Here is a 15838-nt window from a genome sequence, read left to right on the forward strand (position 1 = left end):
ATGAACTTTTAATTAAAAATGAAGTGAGTTCCACACATAAATAAAAAAAGACAGTTGACTTCGGGTTTTGGAGTAAACACAGTTGGGTAGTTATAGACTAGACATTAATGATTATGATATCAGAGGTAAAAACAACCAGCAAATTCTCTTGATCAGATTCTGAGGGCTTTCCCTTTGAGAAGGATTTACAATGTTTTTTAAATACCTTCTTTTCCATGAGAATTTTGGCAAAAAAATAAAATATTGAACAACGAAAAGCCAAAAAACAAAGACACTTTGCAAAAACCTTGAAAACATATTTTTAAAGCAGCCTTTGTATCCCAGACACGATGTGCTGCCACTAGGAGGCACTGGTCATACAGCAAAGACTCCCGGCCACAAACCTGCCCAGAGAAGTCACGAGATGACTCTCAGCCAGCCTTCTGTCCTCAGTAAAGCCTGCTTCCTGAGCTGCCAGTAACTCCATGGACAGCCACAATTAGCTCAGGAGAGACGGGTGCAAGGATGCTTCCTTTTTCGGACCTAGTGGAGAAGCTCAAAAACTGAAGTTTGAAAGAATTCCATCTCCATTGGAGAGCTTCAGGACAAACACGTAGCATGTTGTATGTGTGTTATGTATTACTGACATTTTCCAGAAGTGCTATGTCACAGGAAAGCCAAAAGCATGGGCTCACAAAAACACAGGTAATAGGTGAGATCTGCATCTTTTGTTTGTTTGTTGTTTTTTCAAGACAGGGTTTCTTTCTCTGTGTCGTTTTGTAGCCTGTCTTGGAACTCGCTTTGTAGACCAGGCTGGCCTTGAATTCACAGAGATCTGCCTGCCTCTGCCTCCTGAATGCTGGGATTAAAGGCATGTGCCACCACTGCCTGGCAAGATCTGCATCTTAATTGGCAAAGAAAAGATGCTGCAATAGTTCACCACTTTGGCTGGGTAGGCATGGGAGCACACACTTGCAATCCCAGCACTTTGGAGGCTGAAGCAGGAGTACTGAAATGGGAAGTCCATCTGGGCTACACGGTGAGATGAGACCATCTCAAGAGTAAAATTACTGTTTCAAAGGCAGCACCGTCATTGTCTACATTTTATATCCCAAATGGCATGTTAGATTGAGTCTCCAATTTGCTTTCCTACATTGAAATGAATTTTGGTCATCTTTCACATCTTGAAACTTGGACATCTCCCTCTCTTCTTTTCTTTCTTTCTTTTTTTTTTTTTTTTTTTTTTTTTTTTTTTTTTTTCCGAGACAGGTCTCACTGTGTAGTTTTGGTGCCTGTCCTGGATCTTGCTCTGTAGACCAGGCTGGCCTTGAACTCACAGACATCTGCCTGGCTCTGCCTCCGGAGTGCTGGGATTAAAGGCGGGCGCCACCACCGCCCGGCATCCCTCTTTTTTTTTCAAGCCACATACTTCCCCCTCAGCATCTATGAGAGAGCCATAGCAAATACAGAAAGAGCATGGGAACAGTAGTGTCCACACAAGACTCAAAGGTATTTTCAAAGTCCTTTAGAAAGTGATGGTATTGTTTTTTACAGCCTGGATTATTTGACTAAAAGGCAAGGTTTACTGTTTCAAGGGTTCCCAACAATCAACATATAATGTAATAATGCTTAAGCATTTCCTCAATTGAAGAAACACAGGAAATCTTAGCCATAGCTGGAGAAGGCTCTCAGGTGTTGTTTTTTTTTTTTTTTTCAATGAAAGATTCACAGACTAAAGGCTTCAGTGCCGAATGATTCTCTCACAATTAGATGCAGAAGTTAAATTAGTGTTTCGAAGTAAGCATTTTGTTCTAATTTAAGGGTCAGAGTTGAGGAAATGGACACATGAAAACTGTACAGAATTGTGTCTAATACAAGATAAACTGGGTATGCATTTATTATTGGTTTATTCAATAAAAATACTTGGAAAAAAACCTTGCATTTCAAAGTCTGCTGAAGACATTTAGGGTTCCCACTCCAGTGAAGATGGTCAGATTTGAGAGTCTTACTCTCTTGCCTTTGAATCCAGAGCCCTGTCCTTTACCTCCCCAGTAGCACAGAAAAAGAGACATTCTGGACACATACACAGAATTTTAGCACCAGAGGGCAATGGCCCTTCTGAACAAATCTGTATTGTGCTTTTTTCCCAAGCAATTTAAAATTTAATTCTGACAACTCAAGGCCAACTAGCTTATAAGGATAAACCTGAGGACGTTCTCTATCCCATTTCATCACTGTGAATGTGACTGCCTCCTTTCACCTGGCTTCACCTCCCTCTGCTCCCTCGCTGACAAGTGTGTAACCGGGGAACGGTTTCCACCGTTAACTGGAAGTTTCACAAGTTAATCTTCCAGTCATTAAGAAATCAAGGCAGGATTATGCAAAGAAGCAATAGCACTGAGTGACACGTTTAATCAGATATTCTTAAACCCACTAGATTTTAAAAATCTGTTCAATATCAGACATAGTTGTCCCCTGTTCTTTTTTTTTTTTTTTTTTGGTGGTGGTGGGTTATTTTGAGACAGGGTTTCTCTATGTAACAGCATTGGCTGTCTTGGAACTCACTCTGTAGACCAGGCTGGACTCGAACTCACAGAAATCCGCCTGCCTCTGCCTCCCGAGTGCTGGCACTAAAGGCGTGCGCCCCCATGCTTAGCTCCCTGCTCCTATGTAGTTGTAGATGAGGGTGGATGCCAATGGCATGTTTAAGTGCAGCACCATGTGTCATGTTCACAGGGTGGAAGTCAAATTGCTCAGTGGTTGGGTGTGTCCTTGGAGTACTTAAGGAGCGGAGTACCCTGCTAAAAGGCAAGGAAACAGTAAACCTTTGGGATCCATCTTGCATTTCCTGCAAAGCACAGTATTAACTAAGAAGGAACTGTGCCCAAACGTTTCTCTCGGTTCCAATCAGAAGCACGTGATCACAGCAGGGCCCAAGCTAGAAGGGGAGCACACTGTGTCCCCCATGAGTGTGAACATCACTTCACATGTGTGTTTGCGGCCTGTGCTAGTGCAGTTAACAGCCCTGGGCTCCAGGCAGGCAGCCTTGAACATGGATAGCAGAAATGCCCCATGCTTCCTATGTAACTGCCATAGAGACTTGAAAGTGAAAAATCCACGTGCAAGAAAAACCCTGGGTGTGTCACTCTCACGCCCCTTGGGATACCCCTTCTTTAAAAATAAAATTATCAGGTAAAAGTTAAAAAAAAAAAAAAAAGAGGAAAAGTCATACATAGTGCATTTGGGGGGGGGGGGCAGCAAAGCAAATCCCAGACAGCACCCCACCTCCCCCCAGACAGGGCAGAAACAAAGTGCACTTGACCCGAACCCACCTGTGGCATGCCCTCAGTGAGCTTCGTGGTGGAAACCTGCTCCCACCATCACTGCCTGTTTTCACACAGTAGCTGTACACATCCAGACATTTTATTCAAAACATTAGCAAACTCTTCTGACCTTGAAGGGAAAAACAAAATCTGGAAAGAATGTGGAAGTGGAGGAAGAATGAGGAGAGGCACGGTGTGCTCTTCATCACCTCTTTGAAATCCCAGTTTGGGGGACTCTGTCACCCATGAGTGAAGAGCTGCAGGAAAATATACATTTCTTGGGATGAATTTAAAAAAAAAAAAAAAAAAAGCCAAAAGGTAATACTTCATTCGTTGTTCCGATCTTTTGCACAAAATTTGGTCCACGTCATTCACCAGTCAGTACTCTGAAAATAAACATGAAGCTGCGTCTTTGGTTATAGCACGGACTCTTCCGGTAGGAAAGCTGCTGCCGGGTCGGCGGCTCATGTAGACTTCTCATTATCCTCCCCGATCTTCTGGACCCGGGAATACTTTTTGCATGATGACTTGAAGCAGCCAGGGGGCCAGGACAGTGGCCAGGAGAAGCAGCAAGGAATGGAGCCTTGTACGTTTTTCTCAAAAAAATAGAAGATGGGGAACCACCAAGCCCGAGACAAGAAATTTGTCTGGGAAGAGACCTTCAAGTTCTGTTAAAGGTGGAGAAAATAAAAGGAGGCAAGGTTTATGACTGCAGCCGAGACTTCTCAGTTAAATGGCACTGATTAATTTATTTTGTAACTGAAGTGAGAACCCATGGCACTAACTGCTGTCCTGCCTTTTCCCCAGCTCTGCTTTGACCTTGGTCCCCATGTCCTGCCCCCTGTGGCTCATGAGACCTCTGCCTGCAGTTCTCTAAGAGGAGGCTCAGGAATAGATGTGGAAGGCATTTAAGAAGTATTTTCAGGCCGTGTTGTGTTCAGATAGAAGAGCCAAGGAGGAGTGAAAGGAAAACTCGGAAGGCTGAACATAGTCAAGAAGAAAGATGGAGGTTTTGGTTGAGGTGTCCGGAAGCATCTAGATCGGCATGTAAGAAGGTAAAGACCGCAGAGGACTGTGCTGGCTCAGTCAGTAAAGCATGGGAACCTTAATCCCAGGTTCATGGGTTCGTGCCCACGGAAGTGGGCCCCCGGCACACAGCGGGCACCCTTCACCCAAGGGTCTTCACTGCTCTAAAACCCCCATCTACGGAGGAAGTGGGTCCCCGGCACACAGCGGGCACCCCTCACCCAAGGGTCTTCACTGCTCTCACCTTTTCATTGGCCATGGAATGGTACCACCAAAACAGCCGTGTTGTGATATAGTAGGCAATGATGACATCAACGGTATAGTGTTCATGTGCCACAAGAATGCAGATGATCCCGGCAGCACTCAGCAGCCAGCAGACTAGATGATACCACCAGAAGTGACGAGGCGAATCTGGACAGCAGGAAAACAGAGGCGGTGAAGAGTCCCAGGAATGGACTCATGGGCCGACTGACTGGCTGGGGAGGCAGCCCAGGGTTTTACACATGCTAAGGAAATGTTCTCCCATCGAGCTATCTTAATATTGTCCCAATATTAAGCAGGACAATTGAGACTACTATGGCAATGAACTGCCCCGGCTTGCCCAGGTAGAGAGGGCAGAGGGGATCACGTCAGCAGACATGGCAGTCGTTCTCAGGAGGTTGGTGGGTAACAAGAGCTATTCTAGGCCTTGCCCACCTTCAACAATCTATTAAGCACGGAAGACAATAGAATCGTTGTTTAGGTTGGCTAGAACTGGCTCATACCGGCTCACATGCATGACCCTACCAGGAAGAGAAATAGTAGGGTCCTAAAGAAAAGCTCTATGAAAATAAGGGGGGCAAAGTGAAAAAGCAGGGGCATTCTGAGGTCTTAAGTTTACTTTCATTTCTTCAGGTATGTATCTGTGGTGGGGAATGTCAGTGCGGCAAGCAAGATTTGCCTCTCAGCAATTTTATAGCACCACTGCCCAAAGCAATGGTGTAGCTCTCCAGCGGAAAGCTCTGGCTTCTTGGCCCTCCCTGTGCTGACATTTAACCCCCTGCTGAGGCTACTGAGAAGTTCGTGCCACTGACCAGCCGGGAGAGAACTGTGCCAGTCACAACCCCAAGCCCTTCTCATGTAAATGGTCATGAAAGACATGGCTGAAACAGACTATTCCTATTATCTGGCCATCTGGTACCCTTCCTTCCCCCCCCCCCCCCATTTTTAAAGCTTTACTGGTTCACAATAAAAGTTTAATGATCTAATAAACTGGAATCAATTTCATGTTAGACTTCGTTTACGTTCATAGCATCACATGTGCCCAATTGTGAAAGAATGTCTGAAGAGCAAAAGGCTCAATCCCCGAAACTTCAGACAATGGCCTAATTGGTTATCAGTTATCGTTATCAGTACACAAAGTGATTCTTGGTAAATCAGCTACAGTTTAGTGGATTCCCAAGCAGAACCATAGCCCTATAAATAATTCTCTCATTTCAATTTCTTCCTCATGACTTAATTACTTCATCCTGATGCTAAAATCTCCAAGATAGCTTACTGAATCCTAGGACTGAAATACCAGAAGAGGCCTCAAGGGGGCCTAGATCCAGTCCAGTGGCTGTCGCATTAGAACCCTGAAAATTGAGGTAACCCTGACAATGCTGAAGGTCTCATTAAATGCAGTTCCAGGGGTCTCCCGCCCTCCCAAAGTTTCCTATCTGACTTGCTTTTCTCCACACAGGTCATCGGGGACTTACTAACAGGTTAACATGTTTGGGCACATTAGAAATACTCTGTATCATTAATCACCAGAAGCTGATGTGGTTATTTTATCACTGATGGTATTGACAGTAGGGTTCTAGGGATTCTGGGAAACTCCGCGTGTTCCATGAAAATGCATTTTCTATGATGTTACCACACTGAGATCACGACCCACTCTCCTCTCTCCCCCCACCAAGAATAAGATAATTTGTTTTGTTGCTATTTATTGTTGTGAGAAAGCGTCTCACTATGTAACCAGCCTTAAACTAGCAATCCTCCCGCTTCAGCCTCCTGAGTCTCTGAGGATTGCACATACCCAGCTAGGAGAAGCTATTTTGAAATCACAATGGCAAATGAGAACCCTGTTTGTTCAACTCCTTCCAGCCACAGGGATAACATCCAGTGAAAGGAAGACAAGGAATGGATCCCCCACTGTCTGTGGGGGATCTCCAGCTGAGCGGACATTAAACAGAGACAATGGACCCAGCACAGTGGCAAGCACCATGAAAGTCCATTGATGAGGTCAGACATTTAGTATTAACAGCCGTGCTGTCTTCTGCAGGCACAGTTTTTAAAGAATCCAGGCTCGGACGAGCATATTGGTGCAATTAAACTCTTTCATGTTAACTAAAGAAATGGTCCTGCTCCAGGATGCTCTCCCAACTGAATTTTAATCCCTCTCAACAAGAGTGCTAGCAAGGAAGGAGCCCAGAATGATCAAAGGCAGAAGAGTAATCACATATAAACAGTAGCTTTTCTTTTCTTCTTCTTCTTCTTCTTTTTGTTTTGTTTTGTTTTGTTTTTTGTTTGTTTGTTTGTTTGTTTGTTTGAGTGAGACAGGGTTTCTCTGTGTAGCTTTGCGCCTTTCCTGGATCTCACTCTGTAGACCAGGTTGGCCTCGAACTCACAAAGATCCACCTGCCTCTGCCTCTGGCGTGCTGGGATTAAAGGCGTGCGCCACCACTGCCTGGCCTAACAGTAGCTTTTCTGGTAGCAGACTTTCCAAACCACTGGAACCACTGCTTACTCAGGGAAACAAGACAGGTACGACTAGACAGTGACCACAGGACAGGTAAAAACACAGACTGTCCTGTGTACACAGAGGGCCGGGGATGCAGCTCAATTTACATTAGGTAGGAGATCTGATACTTTATTTTGTAACACAAGTTGTTGGAAAAAATACAATTCTTCCCACTGCATACATATGTAAATGTATATAACTTTAAAAAAAGTCATGCCATGGGGAACTATGCCTCTATATATCATGTACAGAATTAATCACAACTTGCCTTTCTTCTTGCTCTGAAGGGAAAGAAGAAAGCAAACTATGCCCTGTTTATCAATAAGTAGACATTCTTAGATAATCCCATGAGATCAGACAACTTGAACTGACCTCTTTGTTTCTTCCTTCGTTTGTGCGCTCTGTGTGTGTGTGTGTGTGTGTGTGTGTGTGTGTGTGTGTGTGTGTGTAGGCTGGCTAGAGAGGTCAATGTCAAATGTCTTCCTCAGTTGATCTTTGTCTTATTGTTTGAATTTGAGACAGGGTCTCTCCCTGAACCGGAATCTCACAGATCTAGCAAGGCTAGCTGCCAGCAAACCCCAGGGACACCTCCTCTGCCCCTTCCACACTGTCTCTATAGTCCCAATGCTGGGGTTATAGGCAAGAGCTGTTACGTCCGGTTTTTAACAGGAGTGTCAGAGACTCAACCTCAGGTCCTCATGTTTTGCAACAGCAAATCATTTACTGTCTGAGCCACTGCCCCGGCTTAAACATCTCTAAAATTTCTAACAGAACCAAGAAATTAAGACCACAATCTCTGGAGTCAGACTCAGTCTGCACCCACTCCTCAAATACTGTAGTTGTATATAATAGCCAGGTCACTTCCTGTACACGTAGGTAGAGGAAAGTGGAGGGAAACACCTCCTAGAGGGACGGCAGACGACAGAGCTAGTGTGCCAAGGGCTCAGATTAGTGCTAGGCATAGAACTATTACTATCTGTGAGCTGGGAGTCATATCACATGCTCTTTAGATATTGAATAAACTGACACGGGTGCTTTCTTTTCACCACTTCATGCTTTTGAGCGCAGAGTGCCTTTACTTCGACATGCCGTGCCTACCCGCCCATCTTCTATAAGTTCCTATGAGCCACAGATTGGAGAGTGCACCTCTGGTCTAGAAAATGATGGACTCTCTCTCTCTGGATGGAACTTCCTTGGGCAAAAGCCAAAACTAGAACTATAAAGACCACACTGTCATAACCACATAATAATTATGTATTAGAAATATGGCAATTCAATTTAATGGGGATCTCCTGGGGCATGTGTAGAGATGATATAGGCTGTCCCCCCAATATGTACTGTGTATTGACATGAGCGATAGACACAGAAATGCCTGGTCATTTAATGCAAAGGTGATAAGAACCCTACATGTAGCTCAACCTGTTTGGGGTAATGAAAGACCAAAAGAGGAGAGGAAAGCAAGAGATGGGGAGCTCCTGGATACAGGTCTGTCCCTGTGGTTATCTGAATCAGAACAGCCCTCATAGGCTCATGTGTTTGAATGCTTGACCCAAAGTTGATGGAATTGTTTGGGAAGGATTAGGGAAAGAGGTATGTTACTGCAAGTAGGCTCTGAGGTTTCAAAAGCCCATACCATTCCTAGTTAGTGTGCTCTCCCATTGCCCCCTCTCCCCCCTCTTCATGGGTGTTGTCTCAACACGTGAGCTCTCAGCTACTGCTCTATGCCTGCCTTCTGCCACCTTCCCAACCATAATGGTCATGGATTTTACTCACTCTCTAGACCTGTAAGCAAGTCCCAAATTAAACTTTCTTTTACAAATGACTTTGGTCATAGTGTCTCTTCACAACAAGAGAAAAGTAACTGAGACAATGCCCAAAGCTCTTTTGTCCATGCCAAGCCAGGAGAACTGAGAGAAGCTCTGGAAACACGGGGCATGGCGTTTTGGACCACACAACAGCGATGCAAACATGGAGGCATTGCCATTCCGGAGGATGGAGGGAATGAGCAACAGTCAGAAAGTGGCGGCACAAAGGGGGCCCGCTAGGCAGCGAGAACCAGTCACGGCCCCTTAGTAAGAGCAAAGCACCGTCCCATCAGTAAGAGCCACTGGAAAGCACTTAGGACAGAAGGGCTGTGAGTTCCAGGCCAGCTCGGACTATACAGCAGAACCTCATTTCAAGCAAGCAAATGAACACCAACCAATTGAATTGAAAAAGTATACTACTAGAAATGTTAAGACAATAAGCTACTACAAAATATTAGGGCTTTACATAATGGGAACTTGGTGTATTGATATGGAAAGAGATTTCAGTTTCTTGCCTGTGTGTTTCTTAAGGATGAGATGTTTCACAAAATACCCTAGTACTACAGAGAAGCAGCTGGGAAATGATATAAACGATGACATCGGAATAAAATAGGACAAGGATGTGGATAAAACCGAGGAAATACACGTGAATTATTGGGAATCACACGGAACAGAAGTGTCCAGTGAGTAAGTCAAAGGTCACTTGGCTTTGTCTTTAGAATGTAGTGGTCTTCTTTCAACATATTTATCATTTCATTTGTTTTCTACTCCATCTCCCTTTTTGGAAAAAAAATTATAGCTCTGGCTAGCCAAGAATTCACTATGTAGACCAAGCTGGCCTTGTGCACTGAGTTGACGTCTCTCTCCCAACTGCCATCCTAGCCCTGGGACCCACCCACCACAGCCGTCCATTCAGTGAGGAATGAGCTATGACTTACATTCTTTGATGAACAAGTAAGTAAGTGTCAGCACAACCGTATGACCGCTGAAGAGGAAGTCTCCACACAGGATGTGTGATCCCGTTATGGACAATCCACCGCCAGAAATCAACCGGAGAATCCGTTGTATTTTTGCCTGAGAGTCTCCATTGAGCTGAGTGACACAAAACACAGAGGAGAGTTGACGAGATGCCCAAAGTCATGTTTCAGCTAGAAAAGTCATCAGGTTGTGATTTTTATCAAGTTTTTCCTTTTAACATAAAAAGTCAAAAATATTCTAAGAGGAAACTCCTTCAAGTAGGTTCTCCTCATTATGTTGGTAGGGTTTATTGACATGTTTTAAATTATTCAGTATGTTACTAATAATATGTTTTAGTGGTGTTATGTCCTTGGGCAAAGCTTTTAAAAATATTAATAACCAATGACTTCATCACTATGTGCTAAAAGGCAGATTGGAGCTACTTTGTTTCCTTTTGGCAGGAAGTGAGGATTTAGGGTCATTACAGTAAGACTAAGCTGTATACCGCATCTGTTGGTACCTTGTGTTAAGTGGGCAGCATCAAGTGTACATACAGCCTCATTTACCAATGAGGTTACAAGAAACACATCTCATAATTTAAATGACACATTAGGGACTGTACCAGCAAGCTTTCAAAGCTTTGGTCAGGAAAGCATATCACAAAGAATCTAAGCTCTATACTGGGGTCAAGGGCACAGGAGCCTCTGTAAACCATAATGATGTCACAAGAAACAATGACAGGCTAGGGCAGGAATGTCCAGCAGTAGTTTAAAAATGTATATCCTATTAAAACATAAGCATACAAGAAAGAGTAGGGGCCTGGAGAGATGGCTCAGAGGTTAAGAACACCGACTGTTCTTCCAGAGGTCCTGAGTTCAATTCCCAGCACCCACATGGTGGCTCACAACCACCTGTAATGAGATCTGGCGCCCTCTTCTGTATACATAATAAATAAATAAATCTTAAAAAAAAAAAAGAAAGAAAGAGTAAATCGGAATATGAGGCAGGAAAACTTAGAAGAGACATACAGGGGGGCTGGGTGGACAGCTGCTGGGGGCTGGGTGGACCATTGCTGGGGGCTGGGTGGACAGCTGCTGGGAAGCCTAATGCAGAGAAAGTCAGTGTTGAGGATCTAAGAATGGCACTCAGGAAGTCAGAGCGTGACAGTTGGCAAGCAGGAGAAACGCAGAAGGACTGGTACTGACTAGTCACTTGGGATCTTGGGGACAGGTTGGTGGCACGCCTGCCTTCTTTGTATTCAGTCCTTCTGCCTCTGAACGCTGGTCCCTGAAGCACGGCAGCCCAGCCATAGCAGTGGTTAGGCTGGCTGGCGAAAGAACACTATCATGTCTCGCCTGAGTGGACACAGAAGACTGTGAAGGAAGGTGTGTACAGAAGGATGGGAGAGCCTCAAAGCAGGTGGAATACAGTCCCGCCCAGTACAATAAGGAACCACATTCAGAATCTTTGGCTAGAACATCTATCTCCCTTTAGGAGACCAGAAAATGACCTGGTTTAGAGCACACTGCTATTGCAGGAAGCCACCTGGTTACCAAGAAACCCGTGTGAAAGGGCAAACAGACGCAGCTGCTCAGCTTGTAATAAACTGCTACACAGAAATGACTCAAAGCAGAATCAATGTGTCCAGGGCCTGAGGCTTCTAAGACATTTTACCTTAAAGTTTACTACAAGCGTGCCCAGCTGGCAAAACCAAAGAGTTCTCATCAGTGGCCAGTCCTTACTAAAATCTGGGTAAGAGTCTCTCACATGTTTAAGGATTAGTTCCAGGGTAGCAGGGTGGTGCTCTTAGGAGACAGCTATTAACTGCCAGGCAGGGTGGCACGTGTCTTCGATCCCAGCACCACACTCCTGGAGTCAGAGGCAGGCAGACCTCTGGGAGTCTGTGACCAACCTGGTTGGGGGTGAGGGGACTAAGAGGGAGGGAGGGAGGGAGGGAGGGAGGGAGGGAGGGAGGGAGGGAGGGAGGGAGCACATGGTAAGCTATGGAACCTTCTGGGAGATCTTAGGCTAGCTGTGGTGAACCTCATAGGGGTGTGGGGCCCACCCCTCTCTTTTCCCACTGTCTCTTCTTCCCAGCTCACAGTGTGAGCAGGTGCTTCCTCAATAGCTCCCAAGCTGCCTTCTCAAAGGCCTAAAGGCTTGTGGAGAGGACAGGAGTGCACACACTTGAGGAAGGCCAGAGGCCTGTTGACAAACCCCACGGCTGACTTCCGGAACTCCTCAAAGGCATTCGGATGGAATGTATCAGATGAAGCAACATGCCCTTGACGTGGAAGACACAACACAGGCATTGGCGCTCTCGCCAGCCACCATCCTTTTCTTGTCAGGAGACTGGTGCAGAAACTACCCACTATGAGCCCCAACAAAGAGGAGCACAAACAATGCCCAAGTACTTCAGCCCGGGACCACAAGGACACGTCACCTCCATTCACCTCACAACTTTCATACTCTGAAGGTAGGAGCATTTAAAGCCAGTTGTCTCTCTACTTGGGGTCAGATGCCCTGAGGGGTAAACAAAGTAGTTCCTCCTGACCATACCCCTCTTCTGTTTAGCAGTGTTGGTATATGACAGCCTTCCCCCCACCCACCCCATCTACAGCTTGCTTTCAGAGGTCTCACAACCAACTATAGCCTGGAAATAGTAAGTGGAAAGCTCACCCCTTCCCAAAAAATTAGTTTTTAAGTTTTAACTGTAATGGGTTGGGTTTTTTATTTTGGTTTGGTTTCTTTTGTTGTTGTTTTTGTTTGTTTGTTTGTTTTTCAAGACGAGGTTTCTCTGTGTAGCCACAGCTGTCCTAGAACTAGCTCTGTAGACCAGGCTAGCCTTGAACTCACAGAGATCCACCCGCCTTTTGCCCCCACCCCACCCCCACCTGAGTGTTGGGGTTAAAGGTGTGCACCACTACCAGCTCGCTCTTTTCTTTATTTTTATTTTCTTTCTTGTTTTTAGCCATACATGTTCTTTGTGCATATAGCATAACTTCCTGTTTTGTATTTTTATGGAATTCCTGAGTGTTCAAGCAAGTGGGTCTCTGTGTCTATATCTGTTTCTTGTGCCCTTCATGTGTCCTTCCCCTTCTGTTTGTTTGTCCTGTTCTGATGGATTTATTTTTGTTTTATCATATTATATGTATCATCTTATATTTTCTCAGGAGCCTGTTTGTTTTCTAATGAGAGATGGAAAGGGCATGGATCTGGATAGGAGGGGAGGTGGGGAGGGACTGGGAAGGGTAGAAGGAGGGGGTTATGTGGAAAAAAACTATTTTCAATAAAAGAAAAAACCCACATAATATACACTGTATAAAATTTTCAAATAATAAAAGAGGGAAAAGAGATTTAAAAAAAAAGGAAAGAAAAAAAAAAAAAAAGAAAAGCCCCTTGGCCAGCTCTAGCTAGCCATGGTGAGGGGAAAGCAAGCCCTAAAAGGATTCCATGGGAAAGGAACATGTCACTGTCTCTATAGAGAATGACTAGAAAAATGAAATCATTTCACAACTGAGCCAACTTTTACCTAGACACACACTGAAGAAAATGGAGACTCTGGCTGTAAGCCAGAGCTTGAGTGGGTGTATGAAGCAAACTGTAGGCAAAGAAGTCAGAGGACAGATGAGGCCAGAGCTGAAGGCCAAACTGGAAGAGCCCGGGATGCCTGCCACTGTGAGAACTCTGTGAGCGATAAGTTGTGTGAGCCGTGGGCATGTGCGGATCTGTCATTGCTCTCTGAAGGACATTCACCAGCCTTGCCAACACAGGGAACCGGTAGATATTGGAGAGTCTTGTGGCCACAAGCATCGAGGAAGCACTAAGGAGCAGCAGCTGGGCCAAATTTAGAATGAATGCAGTTTTGACTCCTGCTCTCTCTTCACCACACCTCCGTCAGCCGGATGGGGAGATACATGTGTCTGTTTACAGAACCCAGTCACAGGCAAGGACAGCCCGCTTCCCAGGAGGAGGGCGTGGTCACTGAACGTGGGCAGCCCGGTTCTCCCTCAGTTTATTTACTGATGTGGCTCTGGAAAACTGCAGTTCTTCCACGAAGGGTGACCTTTAATCTGACTTTTTCTAATCAGTGACCCTTCCATTCCTAGGAAGGGTTTGCCTTCCTCTGCGGTGGGTGGCCACCTCGCCACTGCACACACTGTAATACTGTTCAGTAGTGAAGTCTTGGGCGTTCTTGTTTTGCTTCTGAACTCTCATGTCTTAAATTAGTTTCAGTCAAACCCAGCCAGTGTTTAAATTCAATGGGTACACTGTTTTAATTACAGGCACGTTCTGCTTTGATGGCTTTAGGAAATTACTGCCTCTCCAAACCACACCTATATTTGGTAAGGGAGACGGCTGGCTTCTCCAGAGCAACCCTGTCCCGTTCCCTCCTGACATCTGCTTAGTGTTCAGTGAAGGCTAATGTTAGCCTTCGTCCCCTTGTCCAGAAAGCACATGATCTGCAAGTTTCCATTTCACGAGCCAGAGTGCACAGGGGTCTACGATGAAGAACAGCCAGCCTGGGCCTGGATGCTACGTGAAGAAACTGTAACTTCCCTTCGGACAGCTTCAACAACAGTAAAGCCTACTCCATCTTTCCACTGGTTAAACATCTAGAGTGGTCCTTGACTTTCCTCTCTCAAACCCTATCCACACCATTAGTGTGTTCTGTCAATCTTTCCGGCAAGATGCTCCCTGGATTAAAAGACGTCAATTCCACAATCACGACCACCGAGGCTTACAACAGCAGTAAGAACTTTTGCAGCCTGTTGCCAGTACTGCTGATGATCTCACTGCCTGCTGTTCCTTGAACCCAATGCAGCCAAACTGTTCTCCTGGCCTGTGGCTCTCAGCCAACCCATGTGGCTAGTTCTCCCTTGCTTCCTGCCAAGTTTGTTTTAAACATCTTTTCCTGACCTTGCTGTAAAAAAGTTCCTATTGTTTTCCTGTGACTTAGCATCATGTGATACACTATGAATTTATTGATCATTTATTGTTCCTTGAAAGAGGGGAAGGTCTGTGCTTTGTTTACTCTACAGTGCCCAGGGCCATAAGTACTATCTTACAGAACGAAAGCCTGAGACAGATAAGTGAAGAAACCAGAGTCAAACACTGGTGAATTTTTTGTTAGCAGAAAGCCGATTCTTTATATGTGAAAATGGAAAGTTCTTAATGAGCACATTTCCCCCCATCTAAAGCAGGACACCTATGAAAGTGCATGGAGGCCTGTGGGAAAGAGGGAGTGCTCTGGGGTGGCTCTACAGACTCCTCCCTGTGGGACCCGGAGGTTTACCTTCGGAGCACACTGGAAGTGCATTCCGGGCACAGGTAACGTGGTGACATACATAGTTATGCAGCGATACAGGTACAGCGTTCCGATGATGAAGAAGAATCTGCGCCCCACTATGGATCTAAGGAGAACACAGGGATGGGAGAAACAGGTTTACCAGTTGTCTGTCTTGTTATTTTTATTTTATTGAGGGGGAGGGGGGGCACGGTCTCACTCTAGTCTAAGCTAGCCTGGACCACACTATATGCCTAGTCTTGCCTCAAATTCACGATTCTCTGGCCTCAGTCTCCTGAGGGGATCACAGGTGCAAGCTACAAGCTTGGCTCCCTGTACTTCTGATGCAATGTAATTCACTAGAGATAATAGACACAATGGAATTAACAAATAAACCCCATTTCCAAAGAATTTTAAGGCCTGTGAGCCACCCATCCCATAATTCCATAGTGAGACTGATCCCATCTCCATAAAGAAAGATTTATATGCCGAAGTATATCTAAGTGATTTGTGACCAGAAAGGAGCCAAGAATGTGGGAACAGGGGAAACTTAAGAACATGAAAAATCTATACAGTTTCCTTTCCTAAAAAAAATGTCTTCTTTTGCTAGGGAATTCAATAAGCCTCTTTCTGTCTTCAGTCAACTTGCCGATTAACAAAACCCTCTAGAGAACACACCAGAGGTGTAAGTGAGCTGTGG

At 45.2% G+C, this 15838-nt stretch overlaps 1 protein-coding gene across 4 annotated transcripts in view; it reads right to left on the reverse strand.

Annotated features, from left to right (window-relative positions):
* Positions 1 to 3220: 3220 nt before the first annotated feature.
* The window catches only part of Sgms2 (sphingomyelin synthase 2), an 80726-nt gene continuing 68108 nt past the window's right edge, over positions 3221 to 15838 (reverse strand). For all 4 annotated transcript variants that reach the window (XM_036190664.1, XM_036190665.1, XM_036190662.1 and 1 more), the window contains exons 3-6: positions 15148 to 15265; positions 9833 to 9986; positions 4573 to 4739; positions 3221 to 3970 (exon numbers count right to left, since the gene is read on the reverse strand). In XM_036190664.1, coding sequence (XP_036046557.1) covers positions 3767 to 3970; positions 4573 to 4739; positions 9833 to 9986; positions 15148 to 15265 — 643 coding nt within the window. In that variant the 3' untranslated portion in view covers positions 3221 to 3766. The remainder of the gene's footprint in view (positions 3971 to 4572; positions 4740 to 9832; positions 9987 to 15147; positions 15266 to 15838) is intronic.

Source organism: Onychomys torridus, chromosome 6 (genome assembly GCF_903995425.1).
Source record: "Onychomys torridus chromosome 6, mOncTor1.1, whole genome shotgun sequence".
Classification (NCBI taxonomy): Eukaryota; Metazoa; Chordata; class Mammalia; order Rodentia; family Cricetidae; genus Onychomys; species Onychomys torridus.